This window comes from Cavia porcellus, unplaced genomic scaffold, assembly GCF_034190915.1.
Source record: "Cavia porcellus strain 051 isolate PalLab524CR breed Dunkin Hartley unplaced genomic scaffold, mCavPor4.1 scaffold_18, whole genome shotgun sequence".
NCBI lineage: Eukaryota > Metazoa > Chordata > Mammalia > Rodentia > Caviidae > Cavia > Cavia porcellus.
The window spans coordinates 69,960,159-69,987,592 of record NW_026947501.1 but is presented as its reverse complement, the minus strand read 5'-3'; the positions used below and the strand labels follow the sequence as shown (position 1 = coordinate 69,987,592).

Below are 27,434 nucleotides of genomic sequence, written 5' to 3'. Positions count from 1 at the left end.
CGCCCTTTGACTTCTCAGTGCCGGGGGCGGAGCCCTGAGCCTTTGCCCTGGGCTGCATCCCCTGTCTTGAGGCAATTTTTTGCTAGGTCACTAAGTTGCCCAGGTCCCTTTTAGGCACGTGATTTTGTTCCTTCTCCTGAGATTGCAGGAGATGCGGTAGAGATTCTGAGAAAGCCATGGGAGGCCGGCCTTTCTTCCCTCTGCCACAGAGCCTCTCCTCCGGGCTTCAGGCACAGCCTGTGGAGTCTGGCAGGTTTTCTCCCTGAAGTTTCAGTCCCCACTCCCCGCCAGAACTCTATGCTGTCTTGCAGTGACCTTGGTGCTTGATGAAAGGCGAGGCTGGACTTTCCCGTCCCCTCCTCTTAGCTGGTGGACCCCACCTGAGATAGGGTCACTCTCCCCGCATTTGCAGTGAAGCCTTTGTGACCACACTGCGTGGCCTTTCGGGGACAGTGGCCTACTGTGCTAAGTAACTGTAGTGCCCCACGGGCCCCTGTGGGGTGCAGAGCCCTTCCTGGGCAGGGTCTGCTGCCCCCAAAGGGTGAATATTCTCAGGGGGGTACACGGAGACGGCCAGCTGCAAACACACAAGACATCCAGGTTGGCTCTGGATGCGGCCGGGGTCTGACACTGACCTACAGCCTGGGCCATTCACAGTGTGGCCTGAGCTGCCCATGGCTGGGCAGCTCCCTGGTCTCTGGATCTGGACTGGAGGAGGTTGTCAGCTGGCTGTTGGCAGCTCTCACCACCCAGAAGGCTCATGGATGCTCCTGTTACAGTTGGTACATTGTGTTCATTTGAGAAGTTTAAGAGTTTGACTGAGAGCCTCAGCAGGGAGCCAGGATCCTTACTGTGTAAGTAGCCCCAGCCTGTGCCAGAGGAGCCGCAGCGATTTTGGGTGCTACACCAGCCCTGGGGGCGGGGTGGCCGGCATGCAGTGTAAGGGAGGGGAGGAGGTGGTTTTCCTTTTGCCCTTCGATTGCTGCCACCATAAACAGCCGCCCCTCAGCCATGCCACCCTGCCTTGGACAGCTGAGTGTGGACTGAAACCACAAAAACTGTGAGCTAAATAAACCTTTCTTTCTCTAATTTTGAGTGTCAGGTATTTTGTCTCAGCAACGAGAGAAAAGTAACCAAGACACTTCCCATTGCTCTGGTCTGGGCAGAAGGACTCCTACAGTGACATTTCCTGAAGTTTCTGTCCAGTCAACTCAGGTGACTTAGTTGATAGCAGACCTAGCTGGACCCTCCCACTGGGTCACTGGGTCCTGAGTGAACGGCGGTGGCCAGCTGACCATGGGTGAGAGCTGAGCTTCCCTCAAATGGAGCAGGAGGCTCTGGACACCCGTTGTGTCCAGGGCATTGTGACTGCCGTGGCTCTGGCTTTACACCCTTCCAGTCCCACCTCCTCCATGACCGGACGGGGGCTGCCATGGGCATAGATTCCTGCTGCACCCTGCAGCCTCCTCCCTGGTCTTCTTCCTGCTGTGACTCCGCTTCAGGTGTCCCCACACCTAGGTGTCCGAGGCCACTGTCCCTTCTTCCCCAAGCACTTCCTTGGCTACTTCCTGCCTCAGTGGCAGGCTTAAAGTCCCAGCAGGGCAGGAGAGAGACAAGGGTGGGACAAATTCCCTTGGGCTAAGGAGGAGACACTCAGAAGCAGGCTGTGCAATGGGCTAGGAAGGAGGGGAACCTCCTTGTCCTACAATGGGTGCCTTCATCCCCTGGGACCTTCAGATCCAATGTCAGTTGAAAGCTGACCCCAGGGTGCTGCGAAGTGGGCTTGGCTTGCTGCTACCAGAGCAGGCACCTGCACAAGGCACCACTTGCTCAGACACCTAATGCAGAGGACCCGTGTGACAGTCACCACCTACACGTCATCCTGAGGGTTTTACAGTTCAGCTTTTCAGGCTCCACAGATGACTGCAGTGCTGTGGAGAGCCACCAGAGGGCACTGTTGGCCAGCGCTGGAAACCCCACCTAGCGCTTCAGCTAGGGGTTTTAAGGAGGCAATCATGCCTGCTCACACCAGACAGACGCTGCTCTGCTAAGAGCTGCTCTTTCCGGGAGACTGAGGCCCACAGGTGGCTTAGAAAATCTCCAAGATTGGTCCCTCAGTAGCAGACACCTCAAGCCGCACTGCCCGGTATGTTCTGGACATGCATGGCAGCATGGACACATCCCAGCCTGGCCTCGGCTGGACGGGTGACTGATGCCCCCGGGACACTGCTGGTGGTCACAGTTGGGGTCTATGGGGGGAGGTGGGGGTGTCCTCTTGTGGAACTAAATCACATGGAAGGACAGGCTCTTGGGATACGCGGGTTTAATTTAACAAGATCCAGGCAGAAGTCTCGAAGTCGCTCACGGGTGTAGGCGAGGACTTTCTGGACAGAGCCAGGCTGCACAAGAGATGACACCCAGTCAACAGACAGGAGCTGATGGAAACCAGAAGCTTCCGCAGCAGAGCGACGAGACAAACCCAGAGTGGGGAGACCTTTTTGCAGCTGTTCCTAGGCAGAGGACTAGTGCCTGGGATACATGAAGAACTCAGCAATTTAACCCCCAAGATAAGACCCAAATAAAACGGGCAACTGAACTGAACAGACATTCCTAGAATCCAGATGGACTCAGCATCGCTGGCTAGTGGAGGAACACAAGTTAAAAGGACACTGAGATCCCATCTTACCTCAGGAAAAAGGGCCAGCACCAAGAAATCAAAGACTAACAAACCCTGGAGAGGCCGAGCTGCCAGCAGGAGAGGGAACCTCCCCAGGGGAGTGAGAAGCACCAGGTTACCATGGTCCTCACACGCCAGTGGCTAAATCTGGGAAGCAGCTCATGTCCACCAGCAGACGGATGGATGAAGAATCCTGGTGCCTGTCTACTGTGGAGCACTACTCTGCTGTAAAGAAGGATACACTCAAGTCATTTGTAGGAAGACAGAATGCACCTTGGGACCACAATGTTAGGCGAAATAAATCAGATGCACCAGGAAGTGAATAAATTTTGAGAAGCCTGTGTTTATTGAGGAGCAAGCAAGGAGGAGCTGAGAGGGTCACAGGCGGACCAAGGGGGGCCAGGCTTCAGGGAGGCCTCCACAGGGGGAAAGCACAGGGTCCTGTGTGCCAGTTTAAAGACCCTCAGTCATCGAGGCCCTGGGGACACTGTCGCCAGGGAGGTGTCCTCTGTGCCCACAGAGCTGTGGCTGGGGTCCCCACATCAGGCATCCCAGCACCAACTCCCAAGGCCTTGAGGCCCCACTTCCACTGGGGCCTGACTTGAGTGACCCCAAGCCAGGAGTCCTCTCACCCCAGTGTCGGCACTGTGGGTCCTGGGGTCACTGAAGGACCCCTGTTCTGTCTGGGGCTTGGGGCACGGTGGGTTAGGCCTCCCTGGCTGGTGAATGTGTGGCTGGCCTGGGTGCCATCCAATGTCCTCACCACCTGTGGGGTGACACAGGTGACACAGGGACTCCTCTCCACAGGGCACAGGCTGCTGCTTGGTACCAGGGCTCCACCTGCTCCACCAGGGGCTGTTGGCTGGGTGTAGGCTCTGTCCTGTCCTTGAGGCCCCCATGGAGGAGCCCTGCTTCGGGGCACAGGAATTGGACTCTGTGAACACCTCTTGGGTGACGGGGTCTCGTGCTGGCTGAGCCACGCACTGTTGCTGGTGGGGAGACTGGGGCGGCCCATGGCCAGGGTGTGGGGTAGGATGGGGGTGACTCAGGAATAGAGGGGGCAGGGATGTTGGTCTGGGGTCCAGGAAGTGCCAGGGAGGCCGAGACCCTGTGGGGTGGAGGAGAGAGGGCGCCAGGCTGTGACAGCACCACAGCACAGGACAGGACAGGACAGGTTCCACGGCAGGGGCTCAGGGGACAGCGGGGACAAAGGACTAGGGATGGGAGGGGACCCTCTGGAGAAAGGGGGGATCAAGAGGAAGCATGCCAGGGCCCACGGAGAATGAGAGGCAGAGATCAAGCCTTTCCCACCCAAAAGTGGCTCCTGACTGTCCCCGCCCTAGGACCACTGTCCCCATGCTGCTCTCCAGGGCACCTCCAGGCCCCTCTCCAGGCCCCTCGCAAAGGCCTGCTGTCATGGTGGCTGGGTGGGGCTGCGCTGTGTGTGGACCGGGTCCCAGCGCCTCAGGTCTGGTCCCGGGCCCTCACCCGGAGCTACGGAAGGCTTCTTTTCTTCAGCATCTTCCCAGAGCCGTCACCGTCACCTGCGTCGCTTTCCTGCTGACTCAGTCTTTTGCTGCTTAAAATGAGGGTACAAAAGGCAGCTGGGGAGACCTGGGCAGATAAACCCAGCCTCCCTCTCCAGGAAGTGGGAGCATCTGGCCAAGAGCAAGGACCTCGTGCAGGTGCTAGGCTCAGCCACCTACTGCAACCGGTGGCATCAGAGAAGCGGGGTGTGGGGGTGACACCTCTCCCCCAGCCCAAGGATCTCCCTGCTCGACCCCGCACCCACCCGGAGGGAACGGGCACTGGGTGATGAGCTGGGGACCCTGGTACCTGGGCGATCCGGAGGTGGGGTGCTCATCGCTAGGTGACCCTGGGTCTCCTCTCTCCCGGGACAGGGGCTTCTTCCTTTTGGTCCTCGGCAGCTTCTCTGCAGGAGACAGGATTCAAGGTCCTTCCGTGGGCCTGAGACTCACTTCACCAATAGGGAAACTGAGGCCCAGGAAGGAAAGCCAAGCTCCTTCTGAGCCAGCATGGGTGAGGGGCAGAGCAGGGTGGAACCCACCTGTCAGACTCCCTCTGCGTTTAATTTTATTAGTAGGTGTCTGCAGTCCCCAAGGGTCAGGGCACAGTGGGCAGCAGGTCCACGCACACAGCCCATCTCAACTCTGTTCAAAGCTGCTCTCCTCCCTCCGCCTCTCCCTCCCCCATCTCTCCATCCTTTCTCTATGAAAAAACTGCCCCCATTTTCTGTCATGTTTTATTTTGCTCTTTAATTTTATTTATTCTTTGGGTTTCTCCTGCAAGAGAAACCGTGCTGCATCCAAGCTGAGTGTCTGACTTGTCCTACTGAACGCTTCCGTCTCAGGGCGCCATCTCCCTCAGATGCTGCGAGCCCGGCCTTCTTTATGGCCAAGTAGTGCTCCACGGGGTGTGAACCCCATTTCTTTAGCCATCTGTCTGTCAGTGGACAATGAGGCTGCTTCTTAAATCAAAGTCCAAATGACCATGAGAGCTGAACGTTTTTAACTAATTCAGGCCCTGGAGGCAGCGTGATGGCACATCTTTAAGACCCTCTAGAGGAGAACTTTCAGAGCTGCTTCAGGAAGGGTCAGGGACAACGGGAACAGTGTGATTAAAGAGAGGAAGGACTCTGGGCTGATTTGTGGCAGTGTCTTTTTTTGGGGGTACTGGGGATGGAACTCACATGGCAGTGTCTCTGACTGTAACAAATAAAAGTCGAACATTCACCGCATATTTTGCTCACGTCTCACCTGACTCCTGAGGCCACACAGCCGGTTGGCAGAAGGACCAGGGCCCTATCTCCCTGCCCACCAAGCACACAACTCACCCGGCTGCCCGAGCTTGCTGGAGGATGGCTTGTGGTCACCAAGGGGCACTCGGGCCAGTGCTGCCAGCTCAGTGACCAAGGTCTGCTCGGCTTCCTGGTGGGCAAACAGAGCAGCAGCTGCAGCCCCTGCACAGGCCCCTAGGGCAGGACAGAGCCCGAGCCTGTGGGGGCTGCTCCCGTGTGAGGGGGACCTTTCCCAGGGGGTCTGCAGAGGCTGGAGCACCACAGAGGGGCTCCCATCCGGCAGCCGCACCCTCCCTGCCCGCTGCTGCCCAGTGTGGGGCAGACAGGGCCTGGGGCCCAGAGCCCTGACTTCCGCTGCTCACGCCATGACGCAAGCAGATGGACTCTCGAGCTGCATGTCCCCGACCTCAGTTTCCCCTCTGTCATCAGGGCAACAGTAGCAACTGTTTCCTTTGCGAGGCAGAACATGGCAGGAGTCGGCTCGGCGACTGTCCTTCATGGAACCCGGTAAACAGCTGCCCACAATGCGCAGTGGCATTCTTATGGTGGCCACTGCCCCTGTCTGGGTGACACTGAAGGGGTCACTGAAGGCTGCCCTGTCTGGGTGACACTGAAGGGGCCCAAACTCTGTCATGTGCTTCCTTCTGGAAGATTTTTAAGGTGGGGATTTGTTGTTGCGGCCACATCTGACCCTGTCTCGTGGATGGGATTTTACATCCCAAGGACTGAGCTTCCTGAGGGCTCACGTAAAGTGACATTTTGGTTGCCACCAGGCCCGTGGTGCAGATGGTGGCGATCAGCACAGAGGCTGCAGCCCTGAGACCCACCTGCAGCACTGGCCAGGGGGACCCAGTGGGTCACAAGCCACACAAACACCCGCAAGTGCAGAGGCTGGGGTCTGTGGCGAGGTCACAGGTCCCTCCCAGCAGCCCCTGCAGGCTCTGCCGCTTCTGCTCCTTGTCACACTGCCCCTCTGTCCCCAGATAGGCCCTACCTGCAACTGGGCCTCCAGCTGGGCCTCCAGCCGGTCTAGCGCCTCAGCCTTCTGCCTCTGTGTATCCAGGCGGAACTGCTGGTGCGCTGTGAACTGGGCCCGGAACCTCCTCTGCTGGGACAGAACCCTGGGCGAAGGACAGGTGGTCAGCACTGCCCGAGCCCCAGGTCACTGTGTCCTCAAGTCACAAGGGCCAGCTGAGCTCAGGAACTGTGTGACCCTTAGAGGTGCCTGAGCCCCTGGAGGCCTCACGGGAGCCGGCACCACTGCCACCCGGAGCAGAGTGGCCCTGTCAGCTCTTAGTGCTGTGTGTGGCTGGCATGGATGGGGCCCCAGGGAAGGAGGGGCTCAGGCAAGGTCACCTGCTGAAGCACAGGGGAGATGCACAGGACAGAGTGGGGTGAGAGAGAACCTCTGCGGGGACCCCATAGCCCGAAGCATGACCTCACCTCTGGGGGATGCCCTGGGGGGCACCGCCGGCTGCCTGACTCCCTGACGAGGGCTCCCTGAATTCTTGCTTTTTTTGCAGCTTGTAGCTGTCCATCCTCTCACCTGGGCCGGTCATCAAACACAGGGCAGTCAGCTGTGGCGTGGCATGCGGACCGACTCTTCCCAGCCCTGGGGGGGGGGCTGTCAGGGTCCCGGGGAGGGGGTGCACCAGCAGAGGGAAGGGCCTGGGGTTCCAGCTGCCGAGGCTTCAGCCACGGGCCGGGTCAGTCTCAGGAGGGAGAAGCAGCGATCGAGGCAGCCGGCATATGGGGGACATCGCAGCAGCCCGGGCGCCCACCGCACAGGTTGGGCCGGAACTGACCAAGGCCTTTGGCGCCTGAGCTCTGTCTTGATTCGTAGACGCTGCTGCTCAGAAAACGTGGCTTTTAAAAAATTTAAAGTAGTGACGAGGTGTCCGGGGCTACAGGACGGGCTTGGCGCACACCCTCGGGCCACGCTGACCATTCTGATCACGCCCCCTCTATCCCTGGCTGTCCCACTAGGGATCGCAAGCTGAGAACCACCTATTCCTGCTAAGCATTAGTGGAGTAACCACGGCCCAGACTGCAGTTCCAGGGGACGCTGGCAGGGGGCGCCAGCCTCCCTGGCTCGAGGTGCCCAGCAGGTTCCAATCCGTGGGGCCTCACAGAGCCCTCCCTGGGTGGAGCTGGGGCTGGAATTGGCAGCTGGCAGGGGAGGTCCCAGAGCGCAAGTGTGGGACCCTGGCCAGTCCTGAGGGTTGGGTGCTGAGAAGTGGGTGCGAGCAGTGGGCTTCAAGCTGGCTTCTGTGTAGCATGACCTGCATGTCACTGCTTGGACTCCTCTCGGACAGGGGACACCACATACTCGTACCCAGGGACCTTAAGCCAGCCCACGGGAGGTGACAGGGTCTGGGGAACCTCGCACGGGCTGCTGGCCTGTTCCCTCTCGTGGTCCCTGTGGTGACCCTTGCCCAGGGACTTTATCTATTTGGTGGCCAGGAAGCTCAGAGACAGCATCGATCACCTCCAGGGGACCCTGGTCGCACCGAGTCACCCCACTGTGCTGTCTTCACCCTGCTGCACTACGTTACATGGGATTAAAGCACCATTGGAAAACACCCTGAAGGAGACACCGAGCCTTCGTGGGAACAGCAAGCTCCCCAAGCCCCCGTGGCCTGGGCCTGGACGCACTGTGCAGTGCCTTGAGCCGCTCCAGGGTCCGCTCTGCGTGGTCCTGCGCCACCTTGCTGAGCCGCTGGTCTTGCGCCTGTGCCAGGCAACTAACAGTGGCGCGGGTCACGTAGACGCTCTCTGCAGCAGTCTCCACCAGAGTCCGCTGTGGGGGGAGGGACAGAAAGACACAGGCAGATCACAGGCCAATTTGGTGCCCCCCACACCCCATGCCCAGGGTCCCCTCTTCTGCTCACTCCCAGTCTGGACCGAGTCAAGGGAGGTGGGGGTGTTGGTGGAATGATCTGGCGCTGGCCAGCAAGGTGCAACGTCAGGGAAGGGGCTGCGGTAACCGCGTACCTTGAAGTCGTCCCTGTCCTGGGCGCGGCTCCTGGTGGCCACGTTCCGTGCATGCTCCAGCAGCGCCTGCCCCACCGCCCGCTCCGTGCGCGCCTGCAGCCGCTGCCTGGCGTCCCGGGCCTCCGCCAGCAGCTGCTGCTGGAGCTGCATCCGCGTGCGCTGTGCGTCGTCCTCCAGCCTGGTGGTCCCCTCTAGGATGCGCGCCTCCTGCGGGGGAAGGCAATCGGGGTCGAGGCCGGGGGCTCGGAGAGGGCTCGGAAGGGGGCGGCAGCCATAGCACAGTGCAGCCCCGGTGTCTGTTCACATCTCCTCCCTCATCCCAGATAAAAGTATTACTGGCCCCCAACTGTGTGCCCAGAGCCACCACCTGCGGCCCCTCGCGCAATGCAGGGCCTCGTCCTCCTCCTATAGCATGGTGAGACCTGGACACTAGGACGGATGAGTTTGTGACGGCTCAGAGAAGTTGAGTGACTTTCTAGAAATCACACAGCACAGCCAGGTTGAGAGGTCGGATCTAAGCCTGGGGATAGGCTGGGGACATCACAGAAGCTGTGTCGAGGACATGGGCCCTGGAGCTGCTGTCCTGGCAGGAGGAAGGGGCAGGAATGGAGGGTCGCAGCGGGCGTGCGCCTCACTGCTGGGTCTCCATCCAGAGAGCTGCAGTTGCGCTCCTGGGCTTCTGTCCTGGCTCTGCCACTGACCTGTGGCCTCGGGGCTGGGAGGAGGAGGAGGCTGAGCTGCTTAAGGCCCTGGCCTGGGGGACTGGTTTCGGAGTCTCTCAGGGGAGCAGCCTCAAACACTACCCTGGCAGGCTCAGGTGTGTAAGCGCTGGGTGTGGAGCCAGACCGGAGCCCAGAGGAGGATGCTTCCTGCCTGGGCCGGGTGAGGGGCACTGTATGAGCCTCACCAGGGCCTTGAGCAGCTGCCACTGGTGCTCGTCCAGGCAGGGCGAGGAGCCCTGCTCCAGCACATGCTGCTCCCGAAGCTCCTGCAGCGGCCGCTTCTTCCCCGACAGCCGCATCTGAGCCAGGGCGGCCAGGGCGTCGCCGCGGAGGCCCAGCCTGCGGAGGGCACTGTACAGGAGCAGCCGGTGGCCCTGCAGGACGCTCTGCGTGGACCTGTGGGGACGGGGGGCCCAGGTCAGCGCCTCCTTCTCTTCAAGCTCGGGATCCCCGTGCCCCCCCTTGCAGGGGAGGACGCTGAGGCTGCCCCGAGTCCCGCAGACACTGGGCCCTGGCTCCCGGGGAGCCGCACTCACTGTTCCGTGAGGCCGCCCAGCCGGCCCAGGACTCCGCGGACCGTGCTCTCCTGCTCCTCCCGCAGCTGGGCCTGCAGCAGCGCAGATAGCGCACACTCCTCCAGCCACACCTGTGCGCAGACAGACAGGATTGCCAGGCGTCAGCCAGCCGCAGCTCAGCCCCAGGCTTCCTGGCTCTTGATGAAGTCTCTTTCTGCCCTGGTTCTCTTAAAATGATTTCCAGCTCCACCAGGCTGCATCCTGTCCATCTTGTCACCCAGAGAAATGTGCTCCGGACTCAGGCCAGTGTTACCACCAAGGCTGTGTCAGCAAAGCGGTCTTGGGTATGCAGGCTGCATGTGGGACATGGATGTGCACGGGTCTGGATGGAATGCGGGCCGCCTGCACCCAGCCACCCGTCCTGGCCTCATGCCCTGGTATCACTCACACTTGGTCCCCCTAAAACTTCATTGCCCTACCCAGAACATTCCACTAAAAATGGTCTCCGTCCCCTCTTGTGAGTTGGCAAGACTCTCTTACCTTGGGAAACCAGAACATTAGAAAACTTTACTTTTTGGGGGGGGAGGGGAGAAGTACTGGAATTGAAACCAGGGCCTTTGCACTGACTACTTGTTAAGTCACTAAGTTGCCCAGGCTGGGCTCCAATTTGCATTCCTCCTGCCTCAGCTTCCCAGAACGCTGTGGTTACAGGCATGTACCAGCCATGATTCTTTTGAAGGCTAATTAAGGGCTGGGATGTGGGTCAGGGTCAGGTCCTTGCCTAGCATGTACAAAGCCCTGGGTTCAACCCCAAAATAGCAAAAAAACAAAAAAACAAAAACAAAAAAAAACCCAAACAGTGAGTTAATGTTGTCCTTTGCTGTAAATGTTAATAATGAAGATAAAAGTAGCAAGAGAATTCAAGGACAACCAGGGAGGCCATGATCACCAGCACAGACGGTGCCTGCAGCGGCCACCTCCACTCCTTTACTATGATTACACAGAACTGGGTGCGGTGGTGCAGACTCAGAATCCTGGCACTCTGGGAGGCTGAGGCAGGAGGATTGTAAATTCAAACCCAGCCTAAGCAATTTAGCAGACCTTATCTCAGAATAAAAAGTAAAGAGGGCTGGGGATTAGCTCAATGCAAAAGCCCTGAGCTCAATCCCCAGTACCATGAAGACAAACCAAACAAATCAACAGACCGTGGTAAGTCACAGGTTTGTGAGCCCAAGGTCAGAAGCAGCAAGTTTCCCAGAGGGCTGGGGTGTGGACCCTGTCACTGCCACTAGGTTATTCTGTGGCCTCAACAGCGGCACAGTTTATATCTAGATGCCCACCTCCAGCATACAGAGGCAAGAAGATAGTGATAGGGGCGGGGCCTGGTGGCAAGAAGCAGTCGCGTCGAGGGGGCGTGGCCTGATGACAAAGCACGCCTCCTTTCTCCCTTATAGGTATGCTGGTTCCGCCCCTGGGCAGGTACAGCACTCATACCACCAATCCCAGAGCTACACAACATGCCAATCACAAATGCTAGACTCACTGCCTCCATGACGGCACGAGGCTGGGGGGGACATTTAAGCCATAACAGGTCCCTTTCTCCACTGTCACGCCCAGCTCGAGTCCTCCTCATGCTGACTACCCAGACCCCAGCACCCTCTGCTTAGAGGGACCCTCACGATTCAGGGGGTCTGGCCAGCTAAGCAGAGGAGTCCCCATCTTATGCTCCAGAGCATCATCACATCTACAAGTTCTTCCTGCCTTGAACCTGACCTGGCCCTGGGTGTAGGAGGAGGGTTTGGGGCTACTGGGGTCCCAGATGGACAGACCTACGCCAGAGCTGGTCACCTCTGACAGACATAGCCTAGTGCCTGTGCTGGTGCTGCCTCCAGGCAGTCAGTAATGTATAACTTCCTGGAAAAACAGGCTCAGAAATCTCCAAGGCCTTTTAAAACTATAACATGGAGACAAATGATGGCCCAGCACTGCCTCATGGGACCATGGAGAGTTTTGCTTTTCTTCTCGTGCCTAACACTCATCTGAACCACAGAAAGTTGATTTTTCCTTTTTTTTTCAATCAACAAGGAAATACAGCAAGCACAGGAAAATCTGGATCTGTAAATATCTTTACCAATTTAAGGCAATTAAGCAATTATAGATTAATTATTACATTGGCAGCACCAGAAATCGGCCTTAGGTTGTACTTATTTAATTAGTTGATGAGGTCATTAATTCTTCTCTAATACAAAACTCCCCTTGAGAATCTTCCCTCAAGCCAAGAAAACCAAATACCACACTCACCGGCAAGTAAACACACAGAACATAAAAGGAGCCACACGTACTCTGCCATCTGGATAATGCAACCAGAGTTTTGGATGAAGTGTGGGTGTTGTGGCTGTGTCCAGATGTCACCAGAAAGTCTCACGTGGTCGTAGGTGGGGCTTTTCAGAGGTGGCTGGGTCTAGTGTGTGTGACTCTGGGATTGGTTCACAGTGCAATGCTAGGATCAAGGGCCTAGGCCTAAGGGTGTCAGTGTAGCCTGCCCTGAGTAGGCTGGATAGGACAGAAAGGACAGAAAGAGCTGTGGTCACTCCTTCCTGCTTTGCTACCTTCTGCCTGTCATGAATTGTTCTCCTCTGTGATGCCCCTCTGCCCCTCCACCCTGCCTCCGAGCCTGGGATTATAGACTAAAACCTCTACAAACTGTGTTTCCCCCTTTGAATTTGGGTGTGGGATATTTTGTCTCAGCAACGAGGAAAAAAAAAAAAAACAAACTAAGACAGTGGGTATTTTTTCAGAAATAAAATTCCAGCTCTGTTTTAGGGTCACTATCACTGAGCACTGAAATGGGCTTTGTGATTATTACATAGCCGCCTGCTGGGCATTTTGCTCACCAGGTTTTACACAGAGCTGGGGTTTGGAGACAGAGTTGCAGGGGTCAGCTGAGTGGCTCAGTCACCGGCCTGCTGCGTGTTTAAGCTCAAATCCATGTCCTGAGGCTCCAGCACTGGGGGAGGGCCCCTCACAATCCCCAGCGGCTTCTAAAGGTGCACACACGCATTTGCAATGCTCATCTGGTGTTGGGAGCCGCGGCCGAGCCCGGTCGCCTTACTTGGCGGACGTGAGGCCTGTAGAAAAGGCAAAGCCTGAGCTAAATTACCCCTCCCATCGAGTGAGCCAAGTTGGCGCCTGCTTCCTGCCCCCTGATTGCCCTGGCGACTTAAACAACCCGCTCTGTAAGATAGTCTGCCTAGCAACAACTGATGTTAGCCAATCAGCCCGCATCGCGCACTTTGAACTGATTGGCCACTGTTACCCTATAAAAGTGAGTGCCTCTCCCGCTACGAGAGAGAAGCACAGAGAGAGATAGAGAAAGTCCACCGGTAAGAAAGGACTGGTGGCAGAGCAGAGGCCTCGCGGGGCCCACGCGGAGACAAATAAAGACAAGGTTGCACACCGTCAGAATCTGTCGTGTGTTTTTCCTGCCGGCCGGGAGCGACACCGACAATCTGGTGAATTTCTTTCTTTTTTTTTGAGACTGGGTCTCGATATGCAAGCTGGCCTTAAACTTACTTATGTAACCCAGGCTGGCCTCAAAGTCACGGTGATCCTTCTGCCTCAGCCTCCTGAATGCTGGGATTACGGGCATGCACGACCATGCCTGGCATGTGAGTTTTTGAAAGCCCAGGTCCCCCACTTCCCAAACTGGAAACCGGTTGCTTTGGGACCTAGGACTTGGTATGAATCTGGCTTCATGTAGATCCATTGGCAGAACAGAGTCCAAGGACCCTGTGGTCACTTGCAAAGCTGCACTGGCATAGCTGGAAATGCAGCCAAGTTGTCCTGCACACTGACCACATCCCAGCCCCTGGGCTCTGATCGAGGGTGAGGGAACAGGACATGCAGGGCTTCTGTCTGCAAAGGACTCCCAGATGGAAGCAGGAAGTAGGTGGGCCAGTTACCTATGACATGGTTCAGGCTGGCAGGCTCCCAGGCTGTGTGCCTGCCCGCTGCACAGGGCATCTGTCCACTTCCTACACACTTTTTAGGGCTCTAACGTCCGTGCTGATGACCTCTGTTCTAGACCTCAGCTGCTGCAGCTGTATTTTTTATAACTGACTGAAAACCCTATGGAGAGTATGGGGGTGCCCAGTGGCAGGACGCTTGCCCTGTGTGCACAAGGGCCTCTGCAGTGACCACACTGGGGCTCACAGGTCCGAACTGTCTCTCTCGTCGGCTGCAACTTGCAAAGGACCCTGGATATTAAGCACCTTAGTTTTGGCCTCTAGGGGGCAGAACGCGAGGGAGGAGGGGAATTCACGTGTGCGTCTCCCTGGAAAATTGCTGATTTTAGTGAACAGGTTTTAACATTTTATTCTATTAGTTTCGTATTGCTGCCATAACCCTGCAGCTTAAAACCATGCAAGGTTATTTCCTTACTGTCCTGGAGGTTGGTCTGACATAACTCTTCATGGGCTATAGTCAGGGCACTGCAGGGCTGGCTCCTTCCGGAGACCATGGGGGACGTTCTGTCCCTTGTCCCTTTTCCCATCCAGTTCTCAGCATCCTCAGGTTCCTGGTCAGAGGTTGACCTCTGATCCTGCAGGACCATTTTGAGGATATCAGGCTGCCTGGACCACCCAGCATGACCTTGCTATCTTGAGATCCTTAACTTCAGATGGCAAAGTCCCTTTTGCTGGGGTGGGGGGCTCACCTATGCTCAGTGCCTGGGGTCAAGCCAAGTACCCCTGGGGGGCACCGCACTGACTGTGGTTCAGGTTCCAGGTTTTCTGAGTGTGCAGCCCCTCCCCTCCCCCTCCAGCGAATGCCTTCTTCCTTCCCTTTATTTCCTTCACTTCAAAAATATGCTTTGCAGGCCACTCTCAGGGTGGACTCAGGGCGTTGGCTGCTGGCTCCCTGTCACCGAGGACAGGCTTCTGCTCTCTTTCTGCCTTCTGTGGTGGGCAACAGGTGTGGATCACATCGTGTCGACCGAAGAGTTAACACTCAATCACGTGGTCTCTCCACACGAGCTGGGTAGTCACAAGACACCGCACAGATGCTAGGATTACAAGGTCTCCTTCCTGGCTGTGAGCCCTGACCCATCTCCCTCAGGGTTCATCGACATCGCTTTCCTTATCTGAAGCTAACAGGCTTCTCTGAGACCAGGATAAATGGCCTCACCGACTTACAACTTCATTTTCTTTTGGTACCGGGGATCAAACTCATGACCTCGTGCTTACCAGGCAGGTGCTTGAACCACTGAGCTAAATCCCAGCCCTCGGCTTACAACTTTAATGCACAACTTTAGATATAGTGCAGGTGTTTCCAGGACATCAGCAGGATCCAGGCAACCCAGAGAAAGCTCCTGAGACACCCAGACTTGCCACCGGGACCGGTAACCCTTGGCCCCAAAGCCTCAGGAAAGTCCTGATGTCTCACCCGGACTGTGTGACTCCTCTTTTGCAAACTCATCTGCTGTCCCTCCTGATAGTGTGTACTGTCTGATCTGAATAAACTCCTTTTTTTAAAATTCGGATCTTGCTAAATTCTTTAGCCACTCACATCTCTAGACTCTGGCACAAAGATGTACAAACATCTTTCTATGGCATCTTTCAGAGGCACTGGGAATGCCACATACAAGAAAGCCCTGGTAATCCTCCTAGGGCTCAAACGCTAAGCCCAGCCGGGCTCAAGGTGCCCACCTGCCTGTCCTGCTCCAGCAGCTCCTGCAGGAGGCCCCACTGCCGTCTCCGGAAGCGGTCCGAGTGCCCCAGCTGCCGGGCTGCGTCCTCCTGCATCTCTTGCTGCAGGGACTGGCACTCTGCCCGGGGGAGGCCACTGACACCTGGGAGCGTGTGCAGGAACAAGGTGTCCTCGAGGCGCTGGAAGGTGTCCATGGTGCTCCGGTACAGCTCCTGTGGCAAGAACCCCACTAGGTCACAGCGAGCCACCCTGTGCCTGCCAGGCTCCCTTCCACCCCTCGCTCTGCACAGTCCCTGAGACACAGGGGACACAGGGGAGTGCGCATGTGGCCACACACGTACCAACACACACAGACCTGGACACATAAGCACAGACTTGGGATTCACCTGTGTCTTCCGGCACCCCTACGGCTCCCAGACAAGCTCCAGCCCTGGTCCCCCAGCTCTCCATCTCTGGTGCCTCCTCTCAGCCCCTGGAGGCCTCCTGGGTCACCATCTAGATGATGTCCAGTCCCGGTACCCCCTTTGTCCCTGCCTGCCCCTCTGTCCTCCACACACAGGTGAGTTGTTTGTAGAGACCTCAGATCTTCCCCAATCTCCCTTTGAACACTCCTGGGAAGAACTATCCCCATCACAGTCAAGGTTCCTCCTGGGGCTTCCAGGCCATCTGACCTGGCCCCTGCTCCCAGCCCCAGGAGCTCAGGCTTCTGGGCCTTTACCCCGCTCCCCAAGCCGTCTTTCTCCAAATGCATTTCTCTGAATTATGGAAACTGTGCCACAGATGACACATGAAAAACCCGGGAATCACACTCTGCTCTTCTGTTATTTTTCACTGAAAACACCCAGCCTGACAGGGTGAGAGGCCCAGCTCCGTGGGGTGGTGAGCACCTGCTCCTCTGCCCAGTCTGTGGCATCTCATTAGCACAGCTGATGCTGGTGACCGTGGTGAGGGTGGTTTCTTCCTCCTGTCTGCAGTGGCCTCCTCACTGTCCCTTCTAGCAGACAGCTGTCCTTGGCCTTCCCTCTGTGCACCCCCCACTCTCTGGTGGGCCCATACCAGAAATATGGCCACTGTGGACCAGGTTGTCCCAAGTGCCAGCTGCCACCACAGGGCCTCCCAGGTGTTCAGTCCTCACAGCACTGCCAAGGACTGTCACTGTTCCCATCGCACAGCCAGGGACACTGAGCGCTAGAGACTGGAGAGTGATCTTGTGGCCTCATAGCCAGGTGGGGAAGAGCCAGGACTCTGGGCCAAGAACTTGGACCCTTCCTCAAGGCGCTGTCCCCATAGGCCCTTGTCACCTCCCCACCAGGTGCCCATGGTTCTGCATGCTGCCTCTGCCTGCTGGCCCTGAGCCACGCAGTGACCCATGCTTTCTCCTGGTCACACAGTTGACCAACTTCCCACTTCCTGCATGTGTGGGGGCGGGGTGCAGATGCCTAGGAGTGCAGATGGACCCGAGCCTGCTGGGGTTCCAGAACCAGAGCATGTGAGGCTGTCACACAATGGCTCCTGGGGTCCTCTGCTGTCCCAGCCAGGGCCACCCACCTGGCAGAGTGCAGCTGCGGCCTCAGTCGCTCTGATGTCCTCCTCCTCTTCCAGGTCACTGTACATCAGCTGCTGCCGCTCCAGGACCTCGTGGAGAGCCTGCGGTTCAAACAAGAACCAAATCTGATACAGAACTGCAGGCTTTGCTTTCTCTAGGAATTCTCCCTCACCTGTCTTGGCTGCTCAGGTAGGAGGGATGTCCACCTTGATTTAGACTCAGGAAAGGGAGGCACGGGACTGTCATGTGCTTCTGTGACTTGCAAACTGTAGACAAGGCCATGCCTAGCACACCTGCTCCCCTGGAGAAGTACAGGTCATGCTTTTCTTATGCCCAGTGTGAGAAGGCACTGCCAGATCACCCCATCACCCTTGTCCTGGTCCCCAGGTACCAGATGCCAATCTCCTGCTCCACTGGGGAATCACACCCAGGCAGAGGGGGAACCCTGGGAGCCCAGAAGGGTGACAACTAGAGGTCAGGGTGGGCAGGGAGGGCCAGGGAGGTGGTGCAGGGGCCCTAGCATGGTCAGGGGGCACAGTGGGTGTGGGGAGGGGAGTGGATCCCGCACAGCAAAGGCCTGCAGAGGAGACGCCATGTGGGACATCAGGCTGGTCTTTGAGGATGCAGGGGCTCCTATGGGGGGACCAAAGGACCCTAGGTGACTCAGGTTCAAGGAAGAGTGGTGTGCATTTCAGCCTGGGGTGGTGTATAGTGGAGATGAGGGGGGAGGGACAGGGACCAATGGAGCGAAGAAGGGCACTGTAGTTTGGTGTCCTCCATTCACTTCTTTATGTGTTTGCCATCTACCCATTCATCATGCATCCATCCACTCATCCATCTACCCATCCATCCACCCATCCATCCATCCACACATCTGTCTATCCATTCACTCATCCATCCATCCACCCATCTGCCTGTCCAGTCGGCCCCCACCCATCTGTCCATGCACCCATCCACTCATGCATCTGTTCCTTTGTTCCACCCATGCATTCATTCACCCCCTCCTGCTTCGTTCCAGTCTCCGGGGTACTGGCTGTGTGTTGGGCTTGTGCCAGGCCCTGGGACACAGGGCTATTGGCCATTCTCTTTCCTCTGAGGCTCAGCTGAAAAACATTGAGGAGCTGGTGGAACAAAGAGCCACACCATTGCATGCTCCTTGTCCTGTATCAAGGGCTTCTCCCACAGTCCTCCAGGACCCCTGCTCCATGGCAGCTCAGCGCCCAGGACTCTGAGTGGCCATGGGCAGCTGGGGTGGGGCTAAGCCTCTACTCAGCTCTGGGGGGCCTCTGTGGTCTCTCCCTGGGGTGCTGCCACCCGCACCCCTACTCTATGCCACACTATTCGGCCAGAATGGGACACAATTGGGAGGCACTGTCCCAAAGGGTTACAAGGGGCCAGGAGAGCCACACGAGGCCAGAGTGGCCCCTTCCTGGGTCCTAGTGTCCTAACAACACTGTGACACAGAAAATACCATTCCGATTTCACAGGTGAGGAAGCCAAGGGCCAGGGTAGGGTGTGGGGAAATATGTAGTATGGTTAAAAAATGTGGCAGATGCTTAAACTAAAAGAACATTACAGTGAAAGTCGCCTCGCCATGGACCCCCTCCAGCTCTCCCCCCTGCTTGGAACACAGGGAATACATCCCTGGATGTGCTTGGACCATACCCACCCCCTCGATCTTGCCACTTTCTGAAGCAGCTCTGAAGTTCTCTTTTGTATCTTAGTCACACTGCTGGGCTGCCTTGATGTCCTGAATGAATTCAAAACATTCGCCTTCCATGTTCATTTTGACTCTGGGGAAGAGCCAGAAGTGACAAGGTGCCCAATGTGAATGAGGAGGACGAGGACAGTGTCACCTTCCTATGCACTGCCTTTCTAGTAGATGACAGCAGTGGCAGTGCTCACTGTGTTTTTGATTATACCCCAAAAGGACACTCACAAAAGAGAACTCCAGAGCTGCTTCAGAAAGCAGAAGAAGTGACAGGATAAGCATGTCCCAGGCAAGCAGGGGTGCTCTGAGGAGGCCCTACAGCAATGCCTTTTACTGGGATGAGTTTTCAAAATGTAAACATTCCCTGGGTACTCTGACCGCAGCCCGTCAGCAATGTGTCAGGGCTTTGCTGGCCACAGAGCTGGCACTCAGAGCCAGCTGTGGTGGCCCCAGGGTCTGGTGCCGACCCTGTGAGAAGCTAGGTAGCTCTCACCCAGCTGTGAGAAGCTGGGTAGCTCCTCCTAGTTCTGAGGAAAAGAGACTGGAAACAGAGCTCCTCTCCCTCTCCAAGAACGAGAAAATTGGCATAGGTATAGCCCGCTGGCACCAGCTGACCCCTTTACCTTCTCGCTCCTTGCCCTCCTATGGGTCTCCTGTCTCCTTCAGAGACAAGATCAAGAACATCTTCTAGCTTGGCCACTCCCCAGCCCTGCTGGCTCAGCTCCATGTGCCAGGTTGAGGACTGCTTCCTTCTCAAGGACTGACAAGCTGGCCTTACACAAAGGGACACGCTGGTACCCCCAGCCCAGAAAACCCCTCTGCACAGGGCTGCTGTCCTGGTGGCCAGTGGTAATGGCTGACATATAGTGTCAACTTGAGACCTTTAGAATCTTAACTAAGTAACTCAGCAGTTCTTCTTCTTAGGGTGTAGAGGACATGCCCTAGGGTGACTATTTACATTCTAGGATGTTGTAATGGTTGATTCATTGTGTCAGCTTGAGTAGTTTAGAAGTTTAGCTAAGAGACTCAGCAGGGGGCCAGGGTCTTTACTTTGTATACATCCAGAGCCTGTGCAAGAGGAGGGTGCAGATGGTGTGAGTGCTACACCTGCCCTAGGGTGGGTAGCCTGCTTACAATACAAAAGAGGCTTGCCGCCCCATTTTATGTTCTTTGTGGTCTTATTGCTTTTGTGGTCTTCTGCTGCCTTGAACTGTTGTCCCTCAGCCAGGCCACCATGCCTTGGAACCAGCTGATTATGGACTGAAACCCCAACAAATGGTGAGCTAAACAAACCTTTCCTCCTTTAACTTAGGATGTTGGGTATTTTGTTCCAGCAACAAGAGAACAGTAACTAAGACCCTAAAGCTCTGCCATGCTCTCTGTAAATTCCCCATCATGGGCTGACATCCTGTCTGAGGATGCCAAGGCCTGCTGTGCTGGGTGATGGGGCCCTCAGTTCCCACCTGGCTCAGCCAGTGTGTGCCAGAGGACAGAGTCACCTTTATGAACTCTTCCGGGTCTGAAGTCAGTGGAGAATCAGCCAGGAAGCTCCTCCGCTCCTCCTCATGGGCCAGTGAGAGCCTGGCTGTCCCCTCTGTCTGGCGAGCCAAAGATGCCTGTACCAGGTCCTTGCTGCGCTGCACAAACTCTGGGAGTGAAAGGGCCACAGGACAGGAGGTGACTTTCCCAGCACGACTGGCAGTGCCCTACCACGGGGGGAGGAAGTGGAGCAGAACAGGGACAGTCCAAATTCTGCAGATTGGGTGGATTTCACTAATTCTGCAACCTTCATGAAGGCCTCAGTGTCCCCTAAGTCTTGAGCCCTGCCCCCTCCACCTCCAAGTCTGGCCCTGGGGACAGGAGTGGGGTTTGAGCACCTGCAGCTCAGCCACACAGTGCAGCCTTCTCTCCACGCTGTCCAACTCCCTTGCTCCCAGAAGCTGGGAGGAGCACACGTCTCCCTCTCACTTCTGGGCACTGCTGTGCCTGTGTCTGACTGGGACCCTCCACCTCTTCTGTCCTGAGTTCCAGGTGGTGGCCCTGGCCCTAGCTTTGCTCTACAGAGAGGGACACCAGGCTCAGAGAAAGCAGGCGGCTGGAGGTCACAGCCCATGCTCAGTGACATGGGCCACACTGTCCTGGTCCTCCATACCTGCTCCTCCACGAGGATCACACCACTTGCTCACCCCAGCCAAAGTGCTCTGCCTCCTCCCAGAAGGCCTTGTGCTGCTGGGCCAGCAGGTCCTCCTTCTGTCGCCCAGACAGCGTCCCCCGTATGGTGAGCAGGTCCAGGCTACAGGACATGGCGGCCAGGCGGCACTTGGTCTCCTCCTGGATCTGCATCCTCAGGGACTCGATCAGCTTGGCCATGTGCACCCTGCCCAGTGTCCTCTCCAGGGTGTCCTGTGGGAGACACATGCCCATGTCAAGGTGCTGAGGTCCTGTGGGTGTCCCTGGGGTCATCCTTTTGGGCAGGAGCCCAATGTGCACACAGGACGGAAGAGGAAACCTTATTCCCACAGGTTTCCCCAAGGTTCCCCTCCCTGTGCTGCTGGCCTGGCTGTGTCCCGGGGCCCTGGGCAAGAAATGCAAGCACAGCAGTGAGAGCCACACAGTTCTTGGCCCTGCAGGCTTGGGGAGGCCGCGTCCTGGGGCTTTGGTGCTTCAGAGTGGAACAGGGCATGTGGAGTGACACCCTGGAGTTAAAGGAAAGCACTTCCTGCTCCCCCGCCCCCACTCCCACCTCTGACTCTGGGAGACACTGAGGGGGCTCTGTCACCCGCTGGCCCCACACCCTCCAGATCAAGTCCAGACTCCTGGGTATGGCACGCAAGGCCCTTTGATCCCTTCTACTCCCCCTCCCTGCTCCGGCCTTTGGCCGTGCTGGGCTCTGAGCTGTGGGGGGCCCTTGCAACCCTGGGCTCCTGGCTGTGAGCCCTACTTCTCCTCATGGCTTCTGTGGTCCTTCCCTGACCTTCCACTTCCTGGCCCATCTCTGCGCTCCAGGGCCCCTGTGCTCCCAACGCTGAGGAGCTGGTGTGTGTGGGTTGGGGGGGGGGGGTCAGGCCAGGGCAGACCAGAGGCACTGTAAACTCTCCAGCCAGAGACTTGCTAATTAATTGATTTGCTGGTAATTCTGGGAGCATGCAGAGCCGGCGGTGCTCCCAAAGAGGCCGCTAGAGGGCGCACGAGGACCACGCTGCGCAGATGCGGAAGGCAGGCGGAGGATGCAGCACCTGGAGCGGCCGGCAGGATGCTGCGACCTGCAGAGCCGCAGAACTGGGCAATGGTGCCGTCTCTGGGCTTAGGGGTCTTGGAACTGGGCGTGGAGAGAGGTGCAAAGGGCCTGGCGGGATCCTCAGGGCACCGTGTCAGGGCTGCGTGCCAGGGGCAGGGCCACCAGGCTTGGTGGCCAACACCCAGAGGTGGCACCCGACACACAGACAAGGTAAATCTGGAGGATGAGTCACCCGGGCCAGCTGTCTTCAGGGAAGTCACAGGTTTGAGCCCAGCCTGAGTAGCTTAGTGACTCTGAGACCTTTTCAAAATAAGAAATAAAAAGGGCTGGGGGGCAGCTCTGCGCGAAGACGCTGGGTGCAATCCTCAGTACCAGAAACAAACACTGTGTGAGGGCCCCATGCTCCCGTGTGTTGGCAGTCCTGAACAGAAAGGTGGCAGGTGTGACTGCATTTCTAACCAGACTCCAGGTGGTGAGGACCCCGAGTCTATCAGCAGGCCACACCTGAGTGCTCACTGGGCCTGGCTTCCCTGCAGCTCAGAGATAAGTCTCCGTGCTGAGGGTGGGTGCTACCTAGGGTCCTGAGTACCACGTGGGTGCAGAGTGACATGGCAGGGCATGCTGCACAAGCCTTTTACACACAGGACTCCTGATGGTGACAAGGGTCTTAGGAGCCCCTTAGGCCCTGCCTGTGGCAAATCATAGTACCAGGATTTTGTAAACAGGGAACCACCTCAGGGAGGTTCATGATGTGTTTGGCATCAACAGCTCTAAGAGGCTGGGTTCCTGGATCCCTCTATACCAGCTGCTGGCATTCCTTGATGTTCCCTAGAATCCTCATACCAGGGCCTCCTCTCCAGATCCCATGGGGGTGAGGTCTCGGGACAAGAGTAGGTGACATGGCTCCTCCATCTAAAGTGGTTGTCATCCTGCTGCTCAGCCTCATCATCCACTAATAATGCTGGGTGGGTGGGTAGATGGATGGGTGGTGGATTCACTGCTCATCCTCCACAGGAAGCTGAGTGACTTAATGACCTCCACAATGCTTCAGGCCTTGGCCGCCTCTCCTCTAGCCCAGGTGTCTCCACCCGCCCCTCCAGCAGTACCAGAGTCTGCAGATCCTGGGATTGGCGCAAGAGCCCCTCGACCGTAATCATCCTGTCCGTCAGCGTCATGGTGAGCTGCTGTGCCTTGGCGCTGGAGCATTTAAACTGATCTACAAGCAAGTTCTGGATGTTTCCTATCTGTTTCCAGAAAGCTTCCAGCTGTGAAATGAACGAGAGAGGAGAAAACTTCTTTACGAAAGTGATGCGGCTTGTGACTGGGAGTCACAATTCTTTCCTGAGCACAAACAGAGACCCTAAGCCTCCTACAGGACTGGGGAGTATATTTTGGCTACAGTTGCATTCTACAGAGAGGGTGTTTGCTCCTTGGCCACCACAGGCAGCAGTTTGTTTTTTTTTTAATCTTTATTTTTTTGGTACCAGGGTTTGAACTCAGGACCTCACACTTGCCAGGCGGGTGCTTGTGCTGCTGAGCCAAACTTATAGCTCAGCAGTACTTAGTGTAGACATTTTCAGCAAGCAGCAGTGCCCCACTGCTCCGGAAGGAAATCTACGCGCTCATCCTGGTTTGAGAGCCCTTAAACAGACCTTGATTACTACCACTTGGGGGCAGGTGGAGTATGGCACTGTGCTGGACGCTTTGGGTTCCTCACGAGGGATTAAATCAGGCCTGGAAAACAGAAGCATCAGTGGCTGTTTAATGGTAATTACTGTCTTGAAAGTGCAAAGGAAATGGCAGAGATGATGCTGAGAGTGAAAGTACTTTCTCTCCCCAGGAGATCAGCATGAGACTTAGGCTGTGGGGGCTTTAATGTGTGACACTGCAGCCTCTGGGAACCAGTGGAACAGTGTCACCAGGAAGGTGGACAACTGCTCCCAATCTGTGCCCAAAGGCTCGTGTCCAGATAAAATGTAGGACATGGGAGGGGGTCAGCAGTTAGGTCCCTTGTAGTCACAGAGCTGGGGACAGTGAGAGGCAGGATGTTGTGGGTTAGATGTGGAATGAGCCCGAAGACTTGGAGGCAGGGTTTCGGAGTGCGATGGATCACAGGGCCCTGTACTCAGCCGGGATGAATCTACTGTTGAGCTGAGAGTGAGGAGGTGGGGCCTGGTAATAAGGGGCGGTCCCGTGGGTGGAGCCTGCGGGGAAGAGGCGGTCCCAGGGCGGGGCCTGGGCGGGTTCCTCTCCTGACCCCTCCTTTTTCTCACCTTCTTGCGCTCCATGCAGTGAGCTGCTCACCTTCCCCAGTCCCCTGTGCTGGGCTCTCCTGCCTTGGAGTAGCCAACCAGGGACTGTGATGCTGAGCTGAGTATTTAGTCTCAGGGATGGGAAGGATAAGGATTTGCCTCAGGTACACTCAAGTCCCTGGCCCAGATTTTCTCCATCTTTGCGTGGGCTCTCAGATAACACTACTAACCTTTATGCTAGACGGGCATGGGAGGGGCACGAGTTGCTTGTACCAGAAAGTCATGCTGACCTTGTTTCTGTGACCAAACGTTACAACATGCAAATCTCTGTAGCCCTGCCAGGACAGAGTGGTGCCTGTGTGAATGGGCAGTGCCTACTTGGGGGCCTCACCACAGCCCCGGACACCTGACTGCCACTGTCCAGCCCCTCATTCCGTCCCCTCAGGACAGACCACAGTGCTCTGGCACCCTCATCCTCTCTCCCTGCTCTCATCCTGCATCCCGACAGCCTAGTTACTTCCTGACTTGTGCAAGAGAACACAAGCTCTCTGCACACCCAGACCCACAGCTCCACGTACATCCAGCGCTGCCTCCTCCTTCCAGCCCCAGGAGGCTGGGCTGCCACCCCTCCTCCTGAAACGCACGGCTCCCTTCACATCAGGGATGGCGCTTTCTTCTGGCCCCTACAAGCCCCAAGCAGTTCCTTCTCTGCCTCCTGTCTCAGTCCTCCTCGAGGCCTCCTCAGACCCCCTGGTGAGACGCAAGATTTGGGGCCAGGCTCTGAGGCCAGAGCCCACTGAGAGGCTCATAAAATACAGAAGCCCACACAATGCTGCGATGTCACAGGCCACATGAATGCAGGCTAAGCCCGCCCCTCAGCCTTCTCCTCTGGGCTCCCAGTTCCAGGGACATCCTTTGCTCCGTGTCCCTTTCCCTGGCTTCCGCAGGCTTCTCCCGCAAGCCATCCCTGCCGGACTTCCCCGCTCTCTCCCAGCTGAATCCTTTGCTCACAGCACTGACCTTCTCTGCCCTGCTTGCTGCCCCATGACACGGCAGCACGTCTGCTCTCAGACTCCTCCCATCTCTCCATCCCTGCTGCAGCTGCCTTCCTAAAGTTCCCGCTGGCCTCACCCAGCAGCACTTAATCCTCCCAGAGCCAGTTCCCTCTGACATGGAAGCTGGACGGAGTCACCCCCGCTTCAACCTTCCGGGACTCCCACCTTGCCGCTGTGAGGAGAGAACTCCTGGCTGGATCTCTCTGGCTTTCTCGTGCTCTCCCTGCCTGCCACCCTTCCTGGCTCCCGTCTTTGACCCACTGGCCAGCATCCCACTTCCATGGTCTGGCCCCTTGGGGGAATCCCTTCTCAGTGGAGACCCCCTAAGCCTTGGAGCAAAGTGATCCTCCTCCACTGTGCCTCAGTCCTTTCCTGTGTGTCCTTCTGTCACCACAGCTGCAGCCAGGCATCCTCAGCTGCTTGCAAAGGGTCTCCCCTGACACCCCCAGCACAGGGCTAGTTCTAAACAATGAATGCTGACTCCCCTGTCCCCAACAGAGTGAATGGCCAGGAGCGTGTGCCCAGAAAACACCTGTTTAATACATAGTATATGACTGGGGAAAGTGAGTTCCCCTGAAAAAGGAGGTCGCAAAGGAGCCGTCCTCTCTGGAACTTAAAACCTGCTTTCTATAATGCTTTGGGTTTCAGAAGTGAGCTGCTCACATCTCCTTTACCCCATGAGGCAGTAATGACCTTGAGGGTCATGGAAATCTTTGCTTTAAATGATAAAAAGATCAATCTAAAATTTAAATGAAAAGAAAAAGCTCTGGCTCTGTAAATCTTTGCTCCCTCATTACGCCTCGTCTGTGGATTAACTACAGAAGCTGAAGCCTGGCCTCTGGGCGGAAGGCAACAGGGAATCCAAGCATTCAACCTGCTCCAAAGCTCTGTCTCTTTAATCTTGCTCATGTCAGGGGCCAGGAGCCAAGGTCGTGTTAGGGGACAGAAAGGGTGTTGCATACGTGGTCCAGAAGCTGCTCTGAGTATTCTCTCTCCTTCCTCTCCACGTCTGCCAGGGTGATGTACCCGGAGTCACTGGTACCCAGCATTTCCACGTTCGCCAATTTGACCTGAAGTCCCTTCTCTAATTCCTCCAAATCCTGGGGATGGGGAGCAGAGTCAAATAAAGATAAAATCCATATTTTAAATTCTAGAAAAACAAATCTTTTCATTGCTCCCACATTATCAGCAAATTTTTCTTAATAATAATTAAATGCTCTAGGAGTTGCCCTGCTTAAGGTTTGACTGATTGAAATTTTCTTTCTTCATTAAACACAGAAACTTAGCAAATTATTTCCTTCTATATTTCCTTCTCAAAAAGACTAGGATATATTTAAAAAGCAATGAAATCACATCTTTCAATCATCGTAAAGTCCTGGAAAATGTCATGACATCTATGGGGTTAGGGTTAAAGAGGGAAAATTTCTTCCCTTCTCACCTAGTTTCTGTGAGGAAAGATTATGTGCTACACTTGGGTGGGGGGAATGATGTGTACACATTATGGATGGGTTCAAGAACAGAAAGTAAGCACAATGGCTTAACTTCCGCTTTGTTTTGGGGTTGCACCAGTTAGGGGAGCTCACTGTTTTGGTGTGGTCCAGCCCAGAGTGAGCATGGTAGCAAAGGCCCTGCTTCCGAGGGCAGAAGGCTAAGGGGCCCAGTTTTACAGCAGATGAGGCAGGAAGCTGAGCTAATTCTGAAATTTGGCATGAGAAAGGCCTCCATAATTGCTGTGCCTTAAACCACATGCTCCAAGCTACTGCTCTCAGTCATAAAGCTACATTTCTCTGTCTGACTCTGTCTCTCAATGGACATTAACATGGGAAGAAACACAGGAGCCCTATACAGTTCCTCAAACCCAACATGCAGGAGGCAGGTATCTCTTCTCCAGAGCTGTGGTCAAAGTCTCATAACCTGTGCAGGTGTGGGCTCAGCTGTATTGGGAAAAATAGCAGATAAAACCTGCTACTGATAACCTACAATGAGAGTATGTGTTTTCAGTTCAATAGCTCTACAAGACACAAAGGATGCCTTTTCCTGATGAGAACAAGACAAACAGAAGTCCAGACACTGTGTTCTAAGACTTCCAGGCAGGAAGAGGCATCATGTTACTCCCTCTCATCATGCTGTTTCCCTTTTTAAGGCAGCTGATATTTTGCATTACTTCTTGTTTTTTTTTCATAGATGTTCAAAGAATGTT

General features: G+C 56.1%; 1 protein-coding gene across 16 annotated transcripts in view; it reads right to left on the bottom strand.

The window, feature by feature from the left end:
• Positions 1–3,000: 3,000 nt before the first annotated feature.
• Positions 3,001–27,434, bottom strand: part of Evc (EvC ciliary complex subunit 1) — a 43,572-nt gene continuing 19,138 nt past the window's right edge. For 4 of the 16 annotated variants that reach the window (XM_063230180.1, XM_013146552.3, XM_005001191.4 and 1 more), the window contains 15 exons: positions 26,197–26,334; positions 23,034–23,192; positions 20,876–21,092; positions 20,189–20,337; positions 16,981–17,079; positions 15,432–15,644; positions 9,748–9,857; positions 9,397–9,607; positions 8,490–8,696; positions 8,151–8,295; positions 6,939–7,041; positions 6,490–6,616; positions 5,532–5,625; positions 4,514–4,610; positions 3,001–4,256 (listed from right to left, as the gene is read on the bottom strand). In XM_063230180.1, the coding sequence (XP_063086250.1) occupies positions 4,172–4,256; positions 4,514–4,610; positions 5,532–5,625; positions 6,490–6,616; positions 6,939–7,041; positions 8,151–8,295; positions 8,490–8,696; positions 9,397–9,607; positions 9,748–9,857; positions 15,432–15,644; positions 16,981–17,079; positions 20,189–20,337; positions 20,876–21,092; positions 23,034–23,192; positions 26,197–26,334 (2,154 nt within the window). In that variant the 3' untranslated portion in view covers positions 3,001–4,171. Of the gene's footprint in view, positions 4,257–4,513; positions 4,611–5,531; positions 5,670–6,489; positions 6,617–6,938; positions 7,042–8,150; positions 8,296–8,489; positions 8,697–9,396; positions 9,608–9,747; positions 9,858–12,620; positions 12,855–15,431; positions 15,645–16,980; positions 17,080–20,188; positions 20,338–20,875; positions 21,093–23,033; positions 23,193–26,196; positions 26,335–27,434 lie in introns of those variants that run through there. The other 12 variants (XR_010040874.1, XR_010040875.1, XR_010040876.1 and 9 more) reach the window with 12 other exon arrangements.